Raw genomic sequence first — 23,687 nt, 5'->3', positions numbered from 1 at the left:
CGTGTAGAAAATACATTTTGAGTGGTTAACCACAGAGGAGCCGACAGATGGGTGTAACCTCTGAACAACAACAACAACAACGACAACGACAGCAGCATCTCTCCCCCCATTCACTCTCATCAATTAAAAAGGAGACTCCATCTTGGGAATCACTGGAAATTCAACTTGCTTTGCACTGAATCCAGCACACGACCGGGGCATGCATACAGCATCAGCTCGGCCTCGGGGGGGCAAAAAGTTGTGGTGAAGCGGGAGCTTTTTCTACTTCTGCTCGGGCAGAAAGAGGGGACAGCACTCGGTACCGGTGAATCTCTCAGGATCCCCAATTATCCTCACACACACCAAATCTCCAGCAGTGACTAAAGCCAGGAATGTTTCACTGGTGTTAGATTCTCTCTCTCTCCTCCCTCCTCCATCCCCAGGAGGCTTACAGAGGCCAGCCAGCATAGCCAGTTCTGCCTCTTGATAGGGAAGTCCAGAACGAGGATGTTCAGCACAGCAATTCTTACCGTACAATAATAAAAACACTATTACTGCAGAAAGGAAACACATGTTAAAGACCACTTCCTCCTAACAGCTCTGACGGATCAGGATGTTATTTAAGGGTCATGTTTTCTTCCCGTTTCTTTTTTAACCGATTTTTTATTTTTTTGTAAAAAAAAAAGGAGCAGATCTGGTTTTGATTTTAAGTCTCCGCATCCAAAAAAGATTTTTTCCTGCTTGAAGAAGACACAGCTCACCACACCATGTGGTAAATAGAATCCTCTGGTGGAGTGGATGGCTCAGAATAGAATAGAATAGAAGTCTGGCAAAATAAAATAAAAATGGAAATAAAATCCAAACAAGCTTCTGATTATGCAGCGGAGTCCCTCATTTGGTGGATAAAAATGAACACAAGCAGATATTTAGGGAAATAAAAAACAATGAGCTCTAGATATGATGCATTGTTTACAGGAAGAGGGTCGCTACGCATCACTTCTCCTGATTACTTTCGTTCGTGCTTCCTCATCTGTCATCAAAATCTACCTCTTTAATAAATAGTAGAAAAATAATTGTTTCCTCTTTAAAGTGTTTCTTCCTGTATTCATGTGATCATTGAAGCTTCTTTTGTTTTTTTTTGTTTTGCACTCTGATGTTCAGACGCTCGTGAAAATGTCCAAATGCCTTTTCGAGGAAACCAACTGGGGAGTTTCTAGCTGCAGAACTGAGGAGAGCAAAGCTGTAATACAATCCCACATTATATCTATGTAAAAATACATTATTTCTGCTCTTCGTCTGAGATGTTTTCACAAATAAGGAGTCCACTACTCCCCTTCTGCTCCTCATCACAAGTGGGCTTCGTTAGGATTAGGCAAAAGGGGTCTAATCATCCATCTCTCTGCTTTGCTAATATGATTATCCTCTATCCTATAAAGTGTTCTCTCTGGCCTTCCACGTGGAAATGAAGACCTCCGTTCTCCCTCAAACATTTCTGGTTCCAGTTGTGTCCTCTCCTCAACCAGTGGGCTCAAACAGCATTCTGGTGTGCTCTCACAGAGTCCCGAATGCCAACTTCCTTCAGAAAACAACAATAAAAAAAAAATCTCATTTGGTTATTTTTTACTGGCCCAGGTCTGGTGTGAAGCTGTGTTCCAGATTTATATAAAGAGGGTTGAGATAGAGTTCGGCACAAGGAGACCATGAGGCTAAAACCCATATTAAGCTAAACATCCATTCATGGCAGAGATCCCAGCGGCCCGGTGACGGCGAGTCCAGCTGTAGCTTTCCTCTCCAGCCGTCCGTCCTGAAAGTACCTAGTGTGTGCCGTCTAATCCGGCATTTTTAAAAATAGTCTTTTAATAAAAGAAAAAACAACAAAAAAAACGTTCCATCCCTGTCAGGAGGGCAAACGCAGCACTGAGGATCAGCACTCGGCGTCCACGCTGTGCACGGTGACCGCCGCCTGCAGGTGGTGCGTGTGCGTGTGCAGCGGGTGGTGGTGCGTGTGCCGGTAGGGGTGAAACTTATGGCTGAGCAGCGCCGCCGTCTGAGGAGGCGTGTCTAGGTCCAGGTCGTCGTCGTGGTTACCGACGTCGACGCCGGCCGAGAGCGGGTCGTTGTTCCCGGGCGGATTCTCGCTGTCCTCCTGCGGACTCATTGTGCTGTAGCCTGGAGACCAAAAAGGGACATGCACAGGACGGTGTTAGTGGACATTTGTAAAAGTCATTTGTCTGATGACATTGATTTGGATCTTCACTAAAAAGAGACCATAAAAAGGTATTCCACGCTCAGATTTATTTAATTTGGCATTAAATATGTTTTGCTTCTTGAAGAAAATTTTGAGGCCTTAAGTGGAAAAAAAATGTATATATCCTCAATATGAAAGTTTGCTTCAAAACCATCAGCCTCAGGGGTTGATTTATTCAGTTCAATACTACATTTATATACTACATGATATACTGAAAATAACATTAAAAAGGTTGATACAAGATGTTTTTTACCAAGATACTGGTGTATGATTTATTATATAAATAATTAATAATTAAATATATTAATATCCGTGTACTTATTGATTGCATTTTGAGTTACAAAGTTAGGAAAGCAATGTGCAAGTCACTGTAGGACGCCTCATTGGGCCACTGGGTGAGGTGTTAATCAAATATAGAGCACTGAACAGCTGCTCTGCACCACTTCAGAAGAGCTGCGGAACAGCGAAAACAAATGGGAAGACACCATCAGAGAAACTACTCGGCAAATGACGCCCTCCAGTCATAGACGGGCAACACAGCACGTTAATACGCGGTAACACGCGGTGTTTCTGAAAGCAGCACGAGCTCTTTGATGGAGCAGTGACAACGCAATATTCCCACAGGGCATCCTTCTCCTCGTTTTCAGCCTTTCCTCACAATTTGAAAAGAAATGAAGCAGCATACATATTTATGACGGCTTCCCTACACATACGTTTAACCCGAGGAGATAAAACATAAGCCAACATGGTGGTTAGGGTACACTGGTAAGCAGAGAAGTGGGAGGGCAGCACTGCTGTCAAAGAGGAAATTACTGGGTCAGAGAATACGTAAACAGATCATATCAATCCTTATTATATTACATTCTACTGACGAAAGACAATCCATGTCTGTTAAATGACTAATTATGTACACTTCCAGTATCTTATTTTCATTAAAAAAAATCCTGGTCGGCTCTGGATTTAATCAGTTGTTTCATTTGAACTCAAGTTCATCATAACCCTTCAAAGGCTGAGTGGGTTTCATCGCCTTCAGGGCCATAAAAACACACGATCTGACAAGAAATAATACTTGGGAGTTGATCTGGAATTTTTAGTGCAGTTTTAGTGACACCGGCAACGTGCTGCACGACGGGAACATCAATCTGTTGTTGCAATCGAGCAAATAACCCCGTAAGCCTGACAATTATATTTAAAGAAGAATAAATAAATCACTGCAGTACTGGACGATGAAACATTAAACCTCTGGTGACACTAAGCTGAAGTGATTTGTGATGTGATGTGTGCGAGTCAGAGGGGGTTCATATGTCTGAGGTATGTAGGGGGGGAGGCGTTGGCTGGAAGGACGTTTCTATGTTTGTGTGCCGCAATAAACCATTGAGGAAACGGATCTGATGAACATTCTTCTCAGGGCTCCGGGGGTTCACATTATCAAGCAGGCCGTCCTAAATGAACTGCTTTGTCACAAGACTTAGAGTCTGTCGCTGAGCTAGCGGGGTCTACGAGGCTGTAGCCAGCATGCTAACAGGCTAAACTGACAATGCTAAATGTGCAAATGCAATTAGTTCATTCATTCATTCAGGTACAGTATTTGGTCAAAAACAAAGAAAAGAAACATTAAGATTTTGACCCGACGATGGCGCGAGAGGAAGTTATTAGGATTCATCCTGATGGCGACATAAATGTCTGTACAAAATCTCAATGTTAATCCAAACGATATTGTTATTTCTGTCTGCTCTATAGCTTTACAACACAATTAAAGGTTTTCTACAATATTGTTATCATTGATTTAAGTGATTTCTTATGTATTGTTTTGTCCTGTGATACAGTGTCGTATAATACAGGAAAATGTTCTATAAAAGAAGTAAGTCCTTTATGTCTCACTGTGGAGTCCTACAATCCTGTGAGTCAAACTGTGAATTGTGCACAGAAAGGTCCATCCCCGACTCTTAGAAGATCCGCTGGACTTTGATAGTGAAAACAAAAGGGACGAGGAGGAGAAAGGAAGGGACGGAGACTTCAAAGAAGTTCCACACCTGAAGAACTTCAGCACAGTTTATCCCTCTTTTCCTCAAACCAAGAGCAGAGTTTAAGCCAGGCCTACAGCTAACTGTTTGCAGTGGACGGATTCTCAGCTGCACCAGATCCCCGACTGGGATCAAGAGATGTGGAAGGAAAAGGTGGACTACCATGTTGTCTCAGGTTTTTTTTTAGTTGTCGGTGGATATCTAAATCCTCAAATTCAAACCTGGACAAAGTAATTGAGTACGTCCTATTACATATCAATTCAACATTATCATTATCATCAATTATTATGAAACATAAAGTCGGTGTGCGGCTGAAAGTTGGTGATTATCTGCAGCTCTGCCAAACAGCACTTTAGTATGTGTGCGTTTAAACGCTCTGATCCTTGTGTGATCATCACGTAGCTTGTGTGTTTGCACGCGTTTCTTCGTACCCTCCGGCAGCGAGAGCGAGTGGACTGTGGTGGGAGGCCACCTTTGGCCGAGCAGCAACTTAGACGTACCAGTTAGTTTTAATCACCCTCCTCTTCTCACGATTTCAAACCCGTCTCCCTCCCTGCGCCTCTCCTCCTGCCCTTTCATTTCACTCTTATTTCCCCTCTTTCATCATTTTTGCATCTTTACATCTCTCCACTTGTCCTCCGTTTTTCAGTTCTTCCTTTCTTTCGCCGTCCTCCGTTACGCAACATGTGACGGCCCATTTATGCAGACTGCTCTTTTGATTAGCGCACATGAATCACTGCGTTGGCTTCTCTTACAACAAGTGAAAGAGGATTCAGATGTCCTTCATGAATCAGGCTGGAGACTAAAAACATGAATCTAGTCCACACTTCTTCTTCTGTAGTTGCATAAAATAATTTCCTAATGTATTATGCACAAATATGTTATGAGAGGTGAACAAATGCCCTCTTATTTAACAGCTATACATGCAGCTAACACGCTCTTCCCCCTGCCTTGGTTTCACTTTAGCCCACTCTCCTCTCTCCATGTTCACCCTTGTTCTCCTCTGTCACCGTCGGTTACGTAACGATATGTTGGAGACACTCACTGCCAGGAAGCGGAGTGATGCCATATGTAGGTGGTGAGAGCCTCGTGTGGGTGAAGGCTGTCCGTCCGCGCCCGCCGAGTGTCAGACTTTCGAGTTACACAAGTGGTTAAAGCCAATCATGAGCAACTCTCCCAGCTGGAGTGGAGCGAAAACCAGGTTCTGAGCTGTGATATAATGAAAAGAACAAGCCGGGAAGCTGAGCCGCTGCCAAAGAACGGAGAGCCGACCGTGGATTCCAGACTGTACACTAACAACCATTTAAATAAGATGATACCTTGGAGGGGCTGCTACATATTTATCTTGATATGGTTTTTATGTTCTAGATCGTATGTTATGAAAAGATTCGGGGACATTAACTTTATGTTCACATCTCTGGGCCCGAGTCACTGTAACCCAAACTTCTCCCTGCTTCTTCCCAGCTCTCTATCGGGGATCCTGAGGCGTCCTCAGACCAGCTGGGATGTGGGATACTTGCTGCCTCGGGTTCTCCTCCAAAGCTGGATGTGTCCAGAAGGCCTCCTACGTCTAGTTTTTACTGTAGCAGAACCGATGCCGGGTGAGGTGAGCCCATGTGGTTCTATAAAAATCATCATTTTAAATGCGTAGTTGCCGAGGGCAACATTTCAGCAGAGCTGGTGCAGGGGTTACTTCTGTAACCCATGAATGATTCATTTTCCAAAATCCAAGAATGTTCTGGAATGCACTGTCCGTGTAGGAATAACATGACATGGAGGTAAATATTGAACAGTTGCAAGAAGACACACAAGTATATTGTAATATAATAAGTATACTATGTTTCATAATCTCATCATGATAAAGTCCCAGCAAAACCTACAGAGAAACCACAGTTATGAGGGATATTAATGTAATAATAGAAAGAAATGATTAGAAATGATTACCGTGATCACTCTCTGTCCCAGATCGACCCCAGTACCTCCGCCTCCGCTCGGGCGTGTGAGTGTGCCGCTCTATCACCGCGGCGATGAATCGAGTATTACTGACTGAAAGTGAAGAGAAGAGAACGCAGAGTTCAGCACAAATCAACCAAATATCTGCACTGTTAATTAAAAGGAAATACTGTAATGACGTTATCTTAGGGATTCAAACCCTACATCCGAATATTGTGTAGCGCGTGTAGTTTATATCAGTGGGGTGTCAAACTCACTGATTCCTCTGTCCTCGTGGCTGTCTTCATCCCTCTCATCTCTCTCGTTGTCCAGGTTGGACATTCTCACTGACATTTCTGGAGCAGAGAAATAAGCACAATTAGGTGAACATGGCCAACAAAGCTGCGACTTTATGAGCCGCTTCCTCAGCCTAACGCCTCGTGATAATGTAGTTCCATCCTCCACCGTCTCTCCAAAGCTGTTTATCAAACTATCGGATGGAACAGGACTTGGTCTCAAGAGCTTTAATGAGGTTGGAATCTCGTCTGACTGCTACGTCCGTATCACTGAGTAATTACACAAATCATCACGCAGCATCTGCTGCTGCTGCGTGATGCTAATGTCAGCTGTTTAGCTCCGGCAGCACTCGCCACACTGCTTGTTAATCAGAGCACTTTAAGACTCCTTTGGTATTTAAAGAAATGTCAGTATGTGAAGAGCAAACCACTACTGCACCACACGTGTTTCCATTATTGCTCTTGTAGTTTTTTTTGGCCCTACAGTCCGACCGATGGGAATACATGATACAGAAAGTCCACTAGAAATGCATAAATGTATACCGAACTTTCACTCTAACTGCTTGATAACGGTATAAATGTGAGACAGGATTAATGCGTCAGTCCTACCCTGCGCTGCCAGTGGCGACATGTGCTGGTGCGAGCGTCTGTGGATCTGGTGTCTGTATGCGTACACAGCCAGTACCAACACCATGATGCATCCCATAATGCCCCCGGCAACCGGACCCACAGGGGCGCTTTTGATCATTGACAAAGGTGACACCTCCTCATCTGTGGGAAGAAAAGAGGGAAGACGAAAGGAGAGGGAGATGGTTGTTGAAAGATATAACAAAGGATTTCAGACGACTGAAGACATGAAAATACAACAAGCCAATATCAAACAGCTCTGGCTCGGATCTTAACTCATGCTGAGATATTTTATAATTCATTCTGTTCTCCCATCAGTGTGAAATGCCACAGGAAAAAAAAATATTCAACTGCAGACAGACTGCCAATTCTCAAAAAAAAAGAAAAGAAAAAGAAAGCAGAACCAAAGACGAATAAGCATAAAAACAGAACCGTTTCAGTCAGTTTCAAATATTGGAATTATAATATCTGTGATCAACGAAAGTAACAATTCCACTGTCACAATGGCCCTCAAACCATTTGAATATCCTTGTTGCTTGTTGCTTATTGTTTTACTTTATAGCAGCTATTCTCAACCACTGGGATGGGCCTCAGAGGGCCATCTAGTGGGCAACGGAGGTACTGCCACATGGTTAGATTACATTTTTAAATTATATACAGTATATGGTAATTTACAAATCTAGTCATTTTATATCTAAATGTGCTCAATAACGACCATAAATTAAAAAAAATAAAATTAAAATGCATAATTGCAATGACCGGCCACTACACATCATCAGGTAGCTAACGTTCCCTCCATGCAGTGACACAATATTTATTTGTTTTGGATTCATAATGTCAGAGAGGTATAACTCATATTGACTGCCCAGTTTATTTTTCTCCTTTTTTGTCATGTCATTTGTTTTTTTTATATGATGTATTTCTAATTTATTTAGGGAGGTGGTTTTAACAATCAGAAGTGGGCCTTAAGTTGCACTACACTACATTTAGTACCAATATCTCATAAGTGTGGGACCAGACTCCACCCACTTTGCCCCTTAACTGAAAAAAGAAGGATCTAGTCTATATATTCCTTAAGCGTGAGTAGATCTCGACTTCTATCCAAATGTCACCCACCTAGGATTCCCAGGCCATCCGCATAGGGACTCTTGGCACCGACGATGCCCCCGAAACAGTCCTTCTGCACGGCACAGTACGGCTTGTCCAGGTGAGTCTTCCCATCGATGCTCACCATGCACCACTCACAGTCCAACACGCCGAAGCAGTCACTGAAACGGGACGCAGGCAGACAGAAATATGGGCTTGAAAGAAGTGTTTTTAGAGGGTCATCATTTTACTGTCAAATTACTCAACGCTACATGGAGGGAAAGTAAACTAAACTGGAGTTAATCTTGGTGACATCCCAGGAATCCAGCAGCCCATTATTGATACAATGTAATATATCAATAATGGGCTGTATAATCATAATAATAATGTATAATGTATGAACAAAAGTGATTCTAGCAGTTTGTGACCTACAATTAAAGATTTGAGTCCATTAGAAGGGGACCCTTTTCCCAGTTCCCATTCATTACTACTAGTAAGCACTGTGCCGTTGATGGATAACAGTAACTTTATCACAAATACAACCGCGTAGCTCAGCCTCTGGTATACCTGTTAATATGCAGGGTACGCGTGATGCTTAGTGTGTGTCTACCTGCTGGTGTATCTCTGGGTACAGCGTGTGTTGATGCACTGGGGCAGGGTGTCATGCAGACTGGGATCAATCACATTCAGACTGACTGGCTCCTGATGCACCTCGCAGCTCGGATTCCTGCACAGCACAACGATCACGAAACACAGAAAGTACACAGTATTGAAAATACAGTAAAAAGGTGCAAACACGGTGCGTATTCTACGGTCACAGCACAAAGATCCGGCTGACAACATCCATCCAAACTCCCAGAAACGAAACACGATTGAAGAAGAAAGCAGATGCTGTGCAGTAAATCTGACGTACAGAGAAATCAAAGCACGGGCCCTCAAAAGGCTTCAGCGTGTCAATCAGTGCTGCTTGACACAATAGTACTGAGAAAACATCTTGACAGCAAAAAAAAAAAAGTGATAATTGCACGTCTACTTGAAATAAAGGAAGAATCGGCATTTGAACCATTGATGTGCTGTCGGGGGCTGCTGATGTGTGATGAAAGGAGACGGGCGAAACAAGAGGGAGAGACGGGACGGGGACTGAAAGGACAAGAGAGACGGTGAGAAAGAAAGACAAGAGAGGAAACACCCACAAACATTTACACATCTCCCAAAAAGTGCATACAGTTCAAATGATAATGACAGCAATATATAAAAAAAAAAGACTTGCCAGCTTGGAAACACAGAATGCTCATCTGCAGACGCTACTATCGTCGTTACCCTCCATACTTTGAACCCCGGGCTCTATTTGACGTTGCGGCTGCTTTGATCCCTCTAGTCGTAATGTGAATTCTGACTTATGGCACGGCATGACTACAGTTTATTCTGGCCTCTAGCATGTTAATTTAGCATTCTAGTTTATTATCAGTAATAGATCTTGAAGGAACACTCTTATTCGTCTCTATGGAGACCGTCTCTCTGGGATGTGACTGATAGTTCGATGGTGCGACACACTCAACATTTCACACAGAGTCTGAGCCTTTAATTGAATGTAAAATCCTAGTATTACAAACTATGGTTTCCCCTCTGGCCTGTTATTACGTGCTCCAGTGGTCTGTGGTGCAACCAGCCTTCAGACTTTTTGCTCCAACAGTACAGTTTTTAAGATCTTTTTTTTTGGCATTTCTGCTAGATTTTGATAAGAGATAGGAAACAGCAGCGGGGAGAGAGTGGGATGCTAAGGGCCCGGACTCGGACCTGAGCTGCGGCAGGACAGACTCCGCCTTGATGAGCACCCCCATCTATTCGTTTTTTAAACGTTTTTCTCATTTTACATCACACGACATAACTCACAAACAAAGTACAATCTGTGGATATAATGTAATGCAGTGTGTACTGACCTGTTTTCAGCATTGGTGAGATTGCCGGTACATTCATTGACCTCCAGGGGGCACTCACATGGACACTCACATTCATTCTGCTCCATTCTAAAAAAAAAAACACCACAACAGTCACATGTTAGGTCTTCTTTTTCTCTCCCCGTCATAACTATTCAGTCCATTATGACCTTGCTGCAGAAACACACTGTCAGATCTGGATCTTCACTAAACTCAGACGTGTGTCTTATTGTCATATTGTTGGATTTTAGCATCAAGGGCCCGAGAGGTAAACAGTGAATGACCTGTGGCAGTTGAGGCAGAGTCGGTCCACGGTGCTGCAGGCACAGAACGCCAGTGAGTCACACGTCTCATTGACGATACCGGCAAAGGCGTTGGTGCCAGGGATTCGGGTCAGACGGTACTTGGAGCAATGACTACCATGGACCAGGTTGGTTAGGTCGCCCTATGAGAAAGACATGAAATGTACTTTTTTTTAAATAAATAACTTATAAATTCTATCTAAAAGAAATCAAAAGAAAAAATGTAGGCCTCTTCACAATTATCCATAATAACGTCAAAATGAAGCATGTGTTGAAAGACATAACTTCATAACTTTCAAGCTGTAGACCTTAAATTGGAATAATATATACTCTCAGACTTTAACTACACAAAAATACACTGCAGCTTTATAAGAATTATAGTCTACAGTATAGGGACAATTCATGGTTGCAACACCAAGGAACGACCACAAGGTGGCAGTGTTAATCTACCACATGTTCACATCCGGATGAGAAAGGCCTGGAGGAGCATGTGTCCTTGTGTGTCCTGAGTAGAACGGTAGAATGGATTCTATGTGCGGTGGTTGTCTTGTTTTTTGCAGACGTACCATGATGCTGGTGTTGAACTTGTAGAAGCGCTGCACGGTGCGGTCACTGAAGCTGTTGCACAGGTTTTTCTTGACAAAGTTGGGATGGTTCAGGATGTCGTTAGCCACCAGTGGCTCCTACCATGAAAGACAGGTGGTAAAAATGAGGCATTGAAAGAAAAATAAACATGAAAATAATAATATAAGCATTTGTATATTAGTTCCTGGCCCTTTACCTTGTGTGTGATGTGCTGTTGCTCTGCAGGGGCGTGACCTTTGGGGTCAATGAGAGTGGGGTGAGCGACAAGGTACCCTCTGTCCTCCATGATGAAGCACCTGCAATGTATGCACACAAAAACATATGTAAATATAACTTAAACAAATCTTGACTCTCTCTTTTTGCCCCCCAATGCTTAACTCAACTTCAACCTGCAAAATATTACTCCTTTCGACTTCCCTCCATTCCTCAATATGCCAAATACGGTGACTCTCTGCACCAACCCCCCTTTGATCTAATCCTGTTTTATATGGCTCCTGAACACCAACAGAGAGAGCATGAAGGAAGTGCAGAGGAAGAGGGGGGTGGGGTGGGGGAGACAGGGGAAGGGGAGAGGAGCTGCTGGAAGAAAGCGGATGAAGAGAAAAAAAACAAAAAAACAAAAAGGAAGAGGAACATAAAAGCCGGAGAAAGTATGTAGGACTGAGACAGCAGCAATGCCACATCTCCGGCAGGAATGCTGTGTTAATCAGCTTATCTCTCCTCCCCTCCCTCTTCTCTTCTTTTCCTCTCTGCAAGTTTAATTCTTGTGCAGGAAAACAGACGTTTAGCCACCCTCCAGGGAAATAGCAAAAGAGGAAATAGACCAAGAACCAGAAATGGTTTGAATGATGAAGAGAAGAAAAGACGAGTCCGACAACCATCCGATCCTTCCCCTTCCTACCTGATCTTGTTGCCTTTGTCCTGGTTGCAGATGGGCAGCAGGTCCAGTAGGACCTTATAGAAGTAGCGTAGGGTGAAGTCTATACCCATCACTGCTATTGCATAGCCAGGGGCCATCTGAGAGCTGGGAGGAGTGGAGGAGACAGAAGACAGAAGTCAGGAAAGCATCACAAAGTTGAATTTGTTTGCTGTTATTGTGTGTAAAGCTGTATGCTCAGTTGAAATTAGTTACTTGATGGAAAACAGAAACCCACACCAAACACAAAAAAAAATCTTCATTACACACATTCACACAACACAGTACACACACTTTAAAACGGTGTTTACACAAGCATTGCAATGTTATGCTTACTGAACCGGTCATCAACACACTAATCCTGACTTATCACACACCGATGCTGGATGTTTACGTGAACATCAGCATGGACCGTGGTAAACAGCTCCTTTTGTGCTACTGAGATGTGGTGTCGTGGCGCTACATTGTATTTTAAGCTCACAGAACTAGAAACAAACTCTTTAATCTCGGCCGCAGTTACAGCCTTCAATTCACAGAGAATGCGTCCAAAATAAAATTGGACTACAGCTGCTATGAAAATTGGCTGAAGCACGGGGTAGTACACCACTTCTTTACACCAGAGCTCAAGGAGCTGGCCGGTATACAGTGGCTTCGCTCAAAGGCGTTTTGGAAGAGCAGCTACTTGAGGACATGATATTACACAGCCATTAATCTAAAATGGTTATTGGCCTCTTTCAAGTGATCTCCTATCTTCAGAGACGGCGCGCTGAAATGACTCCAGGGCCGAGGGCCCGACAGACCACAATGATGCCTCGGCTCATAGAATCATACACTGCAGATCATTTTATCACAGAGTTAGGAAAACCCCAGTGACACATTGTCACCTTTAAAAGTATAAGCAACGTATTGTCCAACAATTCACTCTCTTTTAGCTCTTTTTTTGGTCTCCACCAACTCCCGAGGGGAACACGTGTCCCTTTAGCTGCTAATTGCTCCACTATGTTCTCCAGCTAGCTGCTAACGGAGTCTGTCTGCTGTGAGTAGGTGGTGGACGACGGGCGTGTTCACAACATTGTCATTTTAAACAGCTGCCTGCTGGGCTGAACACGACACCAACGCAGTGGTGAGAGTGAACCAAAACAGCAACGTTTGGCTGGACATGCTTAAAAACATTCATCAGCTATTAAAAGGTTAATAACAGATAAATAGTCCCTTCATTTCCCATGATTTTCTTGTTTCCTAGTAAGTTTTGGTGTGTTTACGATTTTTTTTTTAACTTTTATAAAAACACTGAGGTGTAAAAATGTAAGGTTACACAGTCTAACATTAGTAGCAAGTGTGATAGCATTAGCTAACATTAGCCACCTTAAGCTACTGGTCATACCAGCCCAAGTAGCTGATGACTTCAACATTTATTTAGAGATTATTATTAATTTTATTTCCAAGCATCACATAGTCTAACTTTAAAAAACTTCAATTAACCAGATGATCAGGATATTTGACTTGTAAAATACACCTTCATGGTCTTACCTTAAGGCGTGGATGGTGTGGCTGATGGTGACCACGTAGCCCGCCCCGCCCACATCCAGGTACGGTCCCGTGAACGTGATGAGACCGGGGTTAGCCACAGCATGCTGGTACCTACACATCACACGGTCAGACAAAAACGCATTGAGTCTGCATTTTTATCTTGGCAAACAAAGTAAATGAAATACCTTGTAAGGGTGCCTTTACAGGTTATATCCAAGTTTTGACTACATACAAAAAAACTGTTGAATACACTGCCCCAATTTATTAATGATCATATCAACTCTTGATTGAATTGATGCACTGAATATGAGAGGATGTTTTATTCTCATTTTACCTGATTAATAAGATTGCTATTTTGACAAAAAATATTTAATTATTGTGATTATCTCTTTTCTTTTCTTATTCTATCTGTCGAGTGTGTTTATATGCATAAATTGTATACATAAGCTATGTTTCATTACTCTCTGTACACATTTGTTGAAAAATAGTATGAAAAAATAGCAATTAAAGCAGGGTTGACACTTGTAAGGTAAAATCATTTTGTTATGGATATGACAAAAAGCCTTGTGCACAGTGATAGAGCTCTACTCTAAGTGCTGAGAATCACAAATCTTCCCAGAATACTATCTTGTGAGGAAAAACTTTTTGTGTAATGTTAAAAAGTAACTATAATTCAACAGCTTGAGAAAATCTGCACTTAATTTAACTCAATAATGGCTGATGATCATTTTACACACACACACACACACACACACACACACACACACACACACACACACACACACACACACACACACACACACACACACACACACACACACACACACACACACACACACACACACACACACACACACACACACACACACACACACACACACACACACACACACACACACCAAAGTAAGCCTCACCATTGTCTGCGGGTCGGGTCGAAGGCTTTGTCCATCAGTGATCCCGGGTAAATCCGGAGAACCCCGCTGGGCGTTGCTATGTAACGCCGCACAATGTAGCAGTTGAGGCTACTCATTTCCATTAGTGTCATCCACTCATCCGTGACATGACTGGTCGCCATAACCTCGTTCCTGACAGAGGACTGCAGAGGAGATGGAGGGAGCCGGGAGAGGAGAGGGACGGTGAGGGTGGAGGGGGAGAAAGAGAAAAGATGGTGTAAACAAGGAGAGGAGAAAAGGTCGAGTAAGCCCTAGAAAAGAATGAGTCTGAGAGAGCCTGAAATTAAAGTTGGCTAAAACGTTTGCAAAGTTCAGTCTACCCACAAACAACACTGAAATAAAAAAAAATGTTGTGACAATTCAAACACACCTAAACTACTCTAGTATTGCTGTTCAAGATATATCTATTGTATGACAGCATAATCACAAATCGCAAGGCTCAGAACACCAGGTTTAGAAATAAACGGGACTCGATTAGCCCTAAAGACCTGAAAAACACCCTGAAAAATCACACAGCAGTAGCATTTTCAGAGAGGCTTCCAAGTTTGAAAGGGGTGATGAGGTCACCGGAGGGGGCCTTTAAGACTAGCCTGGGAATCAGAGCTGGGACTAGGGCTTAGAGTTCAAACTCTAACCCCCTTCTCCCCCCGCCGGGACTGGAATGCACACAGGCTGCCAAAACCACGTGGGGGCTTGTCCCTCTCCTTAAAGATGCAGAGCTTCGTTACAAAAGTATGAATTTTAGTTGTGATGTCAAAGTTTGCCAGTTTTTGTAAGTACGTTGCATTAAAAAAAACTAATAGTACTTTAAAAAACAAGTTTACATCCCATACTTTGAGTGTGCTTCTACATGAAGAATAGGAACATGCCCGTACATGCCTGTAACCGGACTGCTGGACATGTGTTTGTCAAGTAAACAACATTAACCCCTGCGTCGTTGCCGTGAGTTGCGTCTGTGTGTTTCAACGCTTGTTTACCTTTAGGCCCGGGTTGGCTATGAGCCTGGTGTTATCGCTCAGGTAGGCGGTGTAGTGCTCCACCATGCGCTTTGTTTCTGGCTGACTGAGGTGCTCGTAGGGGGAGGAGAAACTACCTGCTGCCAACATCACCGTGGGGGATTCTGGGAAAGAGACGGAAAGGGGGAGTCAGATATGCTAATCAATGTTATAAGAGCTGACTACGGATAAAAAAACGAAAGTTTGCACACGTTCCTCCAAGTTATTATATATTAGTCAGGTGTTTTTTTCTCTCTCACCAACTGTGGCGAGCTGTTTGAAGTGCAGGCAGGAGCTGGGCTGACCCAGCAGGTCTAAGCGATGGTACAGGAGCTTGGAGCTGGGAGCGGTGTTCAGGTTCTTCAGATGCTTCACTGGGATCTCCGGCTGCACGTACACGATGCACAGGATGAACGACGTGTCCTGAACCTACAAGGTGAAAGACAGGAATGGAGGGTGAAGTCGGATCCCTGGGAAAGAACAAGACAGACAATGCTCCTGGATGCAAAGATCGACAGTTATACATATGATAGTTACCTACTGTAGCATTTTTTTGGCAGGTTAGTACTTTAAAATAATGAGAAGATAACTTGGTCCCAAGTTATGTTTTGTCTAATTTCTGGTCACAAAGCACAAAAACATGGTCCACTCATAAAGGATTCCCCTGGACATTATGTGTCATAAAAAAGACAAAAAAAAAGACTTCTCAATTTTTCTTTATGGGAATTTTTTTTGGCTCTGGAAACTTCATTTCAAGAAACAGAGAAAGCAGCCAAACTCAAGGCAAAAGGTGACATTTTTGAACTTGAGCACCTGTGTGACAAAAAAAAAACTAAATGTCAAAAGCTTTTAAAACAGATTTAAAGTGAAATGCCTAAATCACGTGTGATATTTTTGCTTCTGCCAAAAGAAAAATCCAAACGTCAGAAATCAAAAAGACGTGACATGATGTTATTGCTGCTCTGTAGCCATTTGTTCCTTAAACGTGACACCTCTGGGTCGGAGAGGAAAAGCAGATACTGGGTGGAGGAGCACTCGGGGTTCTTACTCATTTAAGGTGGCGGATGTTCGGCGGAGACATAAAGGCTGGGAGCATTAATCTGCTTTAAGACAGCTGTACAGTAATGATGAAGAGCTATAGACAGAGATGGATGCAATAGAGAGGAAGTATATGAGATCATCATTTATATCTGCTGAGTGCTTCAAAAAAAGATCTGTTTGCTCACATTTACTCCATCGACACATGTGTTAAATTACAAATGTTCTCTGGAAACAAAACACTGTGTCCAGTTGCATCATGTGTTTAACTCTTCGTTGTTACATTAGTTTTTCTTTGGGAAAAACATGAGGCTCTTTGTTTGACATAATTATGTGCAAAATTGCTCAATTGTGGGTATAAAATAGTGAGCAGAATTTATTTGTTTTTTTTAATCGAGGCAAAACGCTGGACTGTGAAATGTAATCTCCCTAGTCAACACGTGTCAGACGTTCAGCCTCTACATGGCTTGTATGGACACCTACCAGCTTCCACGCGTAACTGACGTTGTATGCGTCCTTGCTGTTGTCCCGGAGTCGGTTGGTGTGCCAGGACAGGGAGGAGTTGACTGGGACAGAAATGACCTGACTGCCCAAAGGGAGGCTGCAAAAAATACATCATCAAAAATACACATAAAACATGATACGCATTCATCAAGTGTTTTTTTTTTTGAAGGCACTCCTCGTCTTCAGTTACCTGAGGATGTTCTGCCGTACAACAGGGAAACCTGGGATATTCTCGTAGTGGATGATGTCAGTGTGAAGAGGAGGCTCTGTCATCAAGTAGGGCCGTGTCAGTGATGGATGCATCAAGGTGTAACCTGGGAAATTAAACAAAAAAGCATATACATAAGCATATATATAAGCACATACACAGCACGATTGGGAAAAACGGGATGTCTTGTGTCAGGTAAGAGGCAAAGCTTTTGAATTTACAACAGTCATTAAATGCAACAAGTGATGTGAAAAGGGTTGATTACTGAGGACACGACTGGTGCACTTTGATGTACATAGTATCCATTCATACGTCAAAAAGATGCTGCTCAGAAAATTGAAGTTAATTAAGATCTTGTCATGTCTGAAGCCCCATTCATCAAACATCTTAGAAAGACGGAAAACCTTGCACCAATAATATAATTATATACTGCAATGCGTAGATCATTGTTTCTGGATATGGTTGGGTCTAAATGCCACATTCTAGCTAACTTGTTTCTTTTTTTAGCACTATTTGCTTCTCCAAGTCTAACCAGCATAGAGCCTCCTCCTTATCAAAACATATTAGCAAAAAAGCCTGAGCAATAAGGAAAGCTAATATACTTCAAGGTTAGGAAAACAGTTTTTAATTGTCTGTTGTTAGTCACACCATATACATTAGGAAGTAAATACTTGGAGTCTGTCCAAAAAAAAACAACAGGGTGGATCACTCACAAAGAACCTTTGGGCATGAAAACACTTCATATTTGAATTAAATCACATCAAAGCTGCTGAGGTGTTGCTCATTTCCATGCTCCTCTCGATGCAACGTTAAAATATTAAATATATATATATATATATAAACAAACAAATGTGTTTTTGACACCGTTCTAATAGACTCTGAAAAACAGAGCGTGTTGCTTTGTGTGCTGTCTCAGCCTCTTTAAAGAGAATCCATTTTGCTGTATTAGACCAAGCATCACTGTCTACACATAGAAATAGACAGAGCATTGATATGAATTATACAGAAATCCCTACACAACCCGGTTCAGGTTCAGCTTGTTTAATCGTGGTCAACATTAGATAAATGCCTCCCACGCACAAATATTTCACATTTCAACATACTCACCTGTTATTTTAAGTCTCCGGTCCGGAAGCTTCTTGTCAGCTGTGTATTTACCTAAACGTATTTACCTACACTCTAATTGCCAGCAGACGATTTGAATGTCAGCTAATAACTTTAATGGGAATCATTCATCAATGTTTACCGAGTCACTGCTAATAAGCATGGCACGGTAATAAACTACAATTTGGTGGCATATTTATTATAATAATCATTTTGAAGGAGAGAAAAAAGAAACTGTTTGAATGGCGCAGCAGAGGAGTGACACTCACAGTCTAATAGTGAATAATTATGATGTTAAACACGTATTTAAACCATTGAGGTAAATGGTAAACGCCAACCAAACTAATGCAACTTTTCATTTCAGCCTTTATTTCAGGAGAACACTGTCACCACGTTTGGTTTTATTGTAGCCACTATTACTCAGTATACATCAGGGGAACACGTTTGTAGCTGTAGTTCCATCTCGCACAACCCCGTCCATTAATGTCCCTGCTCCCCGGGCCCACAGAGCACAGCTCACCTGCTGTGCAGCACCAGTGCTTTAGTCAAGAGGCCAAAACAAACTGGGACCGGACACGAGCTCTACCGCCGTGGATGTGGCAGCACACTGAGGCATGGCTCAACGGAGAATTAAGCGTCAAAGAAGTGCCAGCGCAAAACCATGACGATGTCAATCAAGTCTAACAAGGGGTAATTGCACCGGAGGAAGTTGGAACAGACAAAATAACGTGTAGTTCCAGTTGTATGTGAAACAAAAACACCAACCATTCCAACCATTAGGAGCGTTTCTCTCAGGTTAATAAAGATTGAATACGCAGGGAAATCTTCTGTGGACATCTAGGAACATTATTCCTGATCGGTGCTTGTTTTGTTACCGACGTAGAAATCTAATCTGTTGTACGACCCGTTATTCCCGCACATGGAGAAAACTTCTCTTAGAGAAGAACAGGCGGTCGTGATCTAAAGCCTCATTTGGCTTCGACTGCTGCTGTTCGCCCGTCTCTATGCGACTGACCTTTGTTGTCGATGAGGAACGTGTACGAGGCCAGCGAGTCTTGGTAGTAGGTGACATCCTCCAGGATGTAGGCCAGATTCACGTCCACGCCGACCACGCCCAGGAGCAGGTTGCCGAAATAACACGGCCGGCTCACGGTCATTATAAACCCTGTGGAAAGAAAAGGAAGGATCTAAGTAAAGGTCATGCAACGGCAGCAGAATACAGGATACAAATGTAACCGTTTTCATTCAGTAAACATGTATAGAGTTAGATAAGAAGATCAATATGCTCTTCATCTGTCCAAAGGTAACACATGAGCCTACCAGCACATCCAAATCTCATTTATGTCGCCCCTGGCAACAATCTCAGAATTTTACATTTCTGCTTTTGTATGCATTAAATAAACAAGATATAACGTCCAACTGATCTAAAGTTGTTCAGGATGAGAACCTTCGCTATTTGACCAAAAATTCAAATGTCATCCAACATGAGTCCAGACTCTTTGACCAAAGCACCCACCGTCTCCCATGGGGTCCGAGTAGGGCAGGCTGAAGCGGGCCAGGTCGATCATGCGATTGGGCAGATTGATGTAGAAGCGGCCCACTGTCGTCTCCAGGTTACTCAGCTGGTTCAGCACCATCATGCTTCCCTTCACCACCGGCATCGCGGAAGCTCCCGCCGATCCCGACGAGGACGCGGCAGAGAATCGGCCTCGCTCCGACATTCGGTCCACGCCGTACTTCACAGAGTTCTGCTCGGCGAGATCCCTCAAGAAGGCCAGCTCCTTCAGGCCGGTTACTCCCTCTGGAAGGGGATGTGACAGAGAATTAAGGATAATAGGGAGAGTCATCATGTATTTGATCCAATCAGATGAACAGAAAAACTGTGGAAACGAAGAGGAGCAGTAGAAAGAAGGTAAAAAGAGTAGTGCATGGCTCCTATTATTATGGGGAAAAAAAGGCCTCTGGCTGTAAAAAAACAAAAAACCTTCAAGGAGCTGCCAACAAACATCGGCTGAGTTCGTCAACAATCTATGAATGATTTAACCTCACGCAGTTCACAGGTTTAAGCAGCGAGAGACTTGCATTAGGAAGGGATCATGAATCAAAGCACATACTACAGGCTGCCATATGGCTTTCCCAAACATATTTGGCATCAGCAGCAGAGGCATTTCATCCATGCAGGCCCTCCCGACTTGTGAACCCGGCTTCGTGATCTCTATAAGCTTCATTTGTTCAATCCTGTGCATCATGTCATGAAGCTTAGAGATCATGACATGAAGACATCCCTCATCCCTTTAAAGAAGTTATGCAGCCGAGTGGTTAATGCACCCTTCGGACTCGATGTTTCCGAGCCCCGTAAGGTCATTTGGAGGAGGGTGGATAACCGCGGCCGGGCCCCTACAGCTGTCACCTGGAATATTTGGCATCCCACGACCTATTGGGAAGGATAGAGCACTGAATGTCTGCCAGTATCCAATCATTGACTGGATTACAGCCGAATCCCTTTTTAATGCCGAGGCTCTGCTGATCATCACGCCGGGGCGACTGAAGGGAGGCAATGTCGTCATGGGTGGCAATGTCAAACCGACACAAGGGAGAAAGTTTGCTGACTGCACAGGTTTCTGTTCCCTTTCATTTGCATCCATCCCCACTCTTCTGTCTCCAACGGGTAGAGAAAATGGTCCTTAGTAGAAAAATCTGAATTCATTATAAAAAAAAATCCACCTCTGCAAAGAAGCTGTGAGGTTTCCTTGTGAGTGAACACACGTTTCTCACTCATATGTAGTCGATGTATCTTATGAACCAAACAAACATGCAAAAGGTGATTGTTTGTCCTGCAGTTCGTAGGCGATGTATCCCAGCTTCAGCAGGTCACAATGACATGATATCATTTGCCAGAAAAACTGACAATAATTGTTTAACTGTGTGCTAATGAAGGCTGTTTTTATGGTAATTATATTGAAGCGTGTGCTCTCTTCTCTTCACAACAGTAGTGTTATTAGCTATGATGCATGAAAACAGATAAAAGAGCAAATGTGTGTTCTATTTGGAGACAAAGTTTTTACTCCAGTCATGATGCCACCACTAAACCATCAAACACATGAAATTGCCCTACGTTTTAAAAAACAGGGCCTAGAATCAGATCACACATTCAGTCGATTGGTTGAATGGAAGAGAATTAAAAACTGAACAGCTGATTAACAAAAGAGGAATTCATTGTTTCATCCATTTGTCAGACAAGCGCCTCAAATGTGGGTATTCACTCCATTTCGTATGATTTTAGACTAAACACCTAATGTTTTACATATGAAACTATTTCAGAGGCCACTTTGTGTTTGAGGAAATTGAAACATGGATTTTCAGCATTTGCTAACATTTCACAAACTGTTAAAATCTAAAATACAGCTTAACGCAAACTACATTGAGTTATATTCAGGTAATGATCGAAAAGGTAGGGTAGCAACCATACTGTAGCTCTGGTGGGGGAGGTGGGCATCACACACACACACACACACACACACACACACACACACACACACACACACACACACACACACACACACACACACACACACACACACAGGTTCTTTTTTTTAATTTAACGCCTTGAGAATATCTGCACTTAATTTACCTCAATAATGACTGATGATCATTTTAAATACAAATGTGTTGTCAGTTTGCACATACTTGCCAACACACACACACACACACACACACACACAACACACACAGCACACACACACACACACACACACACACACACACACACACACAGCCGTGCTGATCTCCTCGAACAATCAGCACTTCACATTTGGCAAGAGATGCAGGGAATAAGACGTGCACACCCCACGGCGGGCCTTTCAGCTGTGTGCAACAGCGTCAGCAACAAAACAAATGTTTTTTTGGATATGCAATGCTAATAAACTCAGCGGCCGATAGATTTCTGCATCCTTTTCATCATGGAGCTCTTTAAACCGCCAAGGTCCTCTGTCAGTCACACACAGGGAGCGAGTAGCGCGCCCTTTGAAGTCTCACTCTCTCCTCGCTTAGATGTACCTCATTATCATTCTCAGATGCAAAAAAACAATTTGTATTAATGGTGGACTAATGCATGCACGGCAGAAGTGAGTGCGTGTGTGTGTGTGTGTCGCAGAAAGAGGCGGGAATGGGACGGAGGCAGATGGACGGACGAGGACAATAAGAGAGGAAGAGGAAGCAGACACACCAACACGCACGCAAGCCTTTGAGGTTTCTGAGCACCTCTCTAACCTTCAGTCTTCTCTTGAACACATTGTACCCAAGAACAGAGAATGGCTATCGAACACAAAAACAGCTCCACGCACAGAAGAATGAATGTGGAGTATATGCGACTGATACAGGGTTAATGTTCAATGAGTGTTTTGGGTTTTATCTCCAAAACATGTTTTTTCAGCTGGGCTGCTGTTATAAATACCCAAGTAAAGCAAAACAATGTATACAAGTGTGAGATAACTTAGTTTATATCATACTACAGACACTTTATTACACTGTGCTTTTACAGTGAAAAAGTCCAAATTGGAAGTAAAATGCTGGCCTTATTTTAAAAACAAGCCCTTATTTTTCCCCTTTTTTTTTTTATAATTTTCACCCCACAGTGAAATCACTTTGATAATAGTATTTAAAGAAACCATTTGCATCACAGTGCTTAGGTGTAACCAGTTCATGTCGAGGGAAATAGTGAAGTTGTATTTGCATTTTGTGTTCATTGTCAGATCACTTGATGTTAAATGAAAAAACATGTTTTTTTGCAGAAAATCCAGGTTCTGCAAAACCAATCCAACCAATTCCAAACACTCGGTAAAACAAAAAGGAGTAAATCCGAGTGTCCTACCGTTCATGAGGGCGTAGGTCAGGATCATGACAGAGTTGTTGAGGTGTCCGTTCTCCTCTCTGACCACGCTGAGCGTCGCTCTCTTCTCCTGCTCCGACGACTCTCGAGACGTGATGCCGGACGACAGGTAGATGATCACCATGTCTGTGGCTGACAGACGACACAAACGAGACCATGTCAAGTGATCCTCCACAAAGTGACAAAGACGGTCGATCATATTGTGAAATATGACCACGTGGCATTCATCTCCTAATATGCAGCATCAGCACACGTTCTTACTGGCACTCTGTTTGCAGAGACTGCTGGTGTTGCGGAGCAGCTGGAAGGCCTTCTGGAAGCCCGCTGCATGCTGCGTGGCTCCGTCCGACGCCTTGATATTGGAGATGAAGGTGCTCATCTTCCTCTTGGTCTCGCTGGTGGCCGGAGAGAGCAGACTCTTATAGCACTGGTCCAGAGAACAGGAGCGAACCACCTCTGCCACCGACAAGATGGAGATCTGGAGGGGAGCGGTCGTGAGAAATGGATTTGAGCATATTTGACGAGCATTAAACTA

The 23,687-nt window shown here is 43.1% G+C and overlaps 1 protein-coding gene across 1 annotated transcript in view; it reads right to left on the bottom strand.

Moving 5' to 3' along the window:
* Window positions 1-265: 265 nt before the first annotated feature.
* The window catches only part of cachd1 (cache domain containing 1), a 71,031-nt gene continuing 47,609 nt past the window's right edge, over window positions 266-23,687 (bottom strand). The window contains exons 7-27 of the mRNA XM_084011365.1: window positions 23,414-23,630; window positions 23,135-23,284; window positions 19,781-20,065; window positions 19,280-19,429; window positions 17,143-17,266; window positions 16,932-17,049; window positions 15,671-15,839; window positions 15,393-15,535; window positions 14,377-14,558; window positions 13,463-13,573; window positions 11,918-12,040; window positions 11,213-11,312; window positions 10,998-11,114; window positions 10,414-10,574; window positions 10,133-10,219; window positions 8,803-8,919; window positions 8,223-8,374; window positions 7,089-7,250; window positions 6,462-6,539; window positions 6,196-6,297; window positions 266-2,148 (exon numbers count right to left, since the gene is read on the bottom strand). Of these exons, the coding sequence (XP_083867491.1) occupies window positions 1,904-2,148; window positions 6,196-6,297; window positions 6,462-6,539; window positions 7,089-7,250; window positions 8,223-8,374; window positions 8,803-8,919; window positions 10,133-10,219; window positions 10,414-10,574; window positions 10,998-11,114; window positions 11,213-11,312; window positions 11,918-12,040; window positions 13,463-13,573; window positions 14,377-14,558; window positions 15,393-15,535; window positions 15,671-15,839; window positions 16,932-17,049; window positions 17,143-17,266; window positions 19,280-19,429; window positions 19,781-20,065; window positions 23,135-23,284; window positions 23,414-23,630 (3,093 nt within the window). The 3' untranslated portion in view covers window positions 266-1,903. The remainder of the gene's footprint in view (window positions 2,149-6,195; window positions 6,298-6,461; window positions 6,540-7,088; window positions 7,251-8,222; window positions 8,375-8,802; window positions 8,920-10,132; window positions 10,220-10,413; window positions 10,575-10,997; window positions 11,115-11,212; window positions 11,313-11,917; window positions 12,041-13,462; window positions 13,574-14,376; window positions 14,559-15,392; window positions 15,536-15,670; window positions 15,840-16,931; window positions 17,050-17,142; window positions 17,267-19,279; window positions 19,430-19,780; window positions 20,066-23,134; window positions 23,285-23,413; window positions 23,631-23,687) is intronic.

Source organism: Eutrigla gurnardus (assembly GCF_963514095.1).
Source record: "Eutrigla gurnardus genome assembly, chromosome: 6".
NCBI lineage: Eukaryota > Metazoa > Chordata > Actinopteri > Perciformes > Triglidae > Eutrigla > Eutrigla gurnardus.
This window is presented reverse-complemented; position numbering and strand designations above follow the sequence as displayed.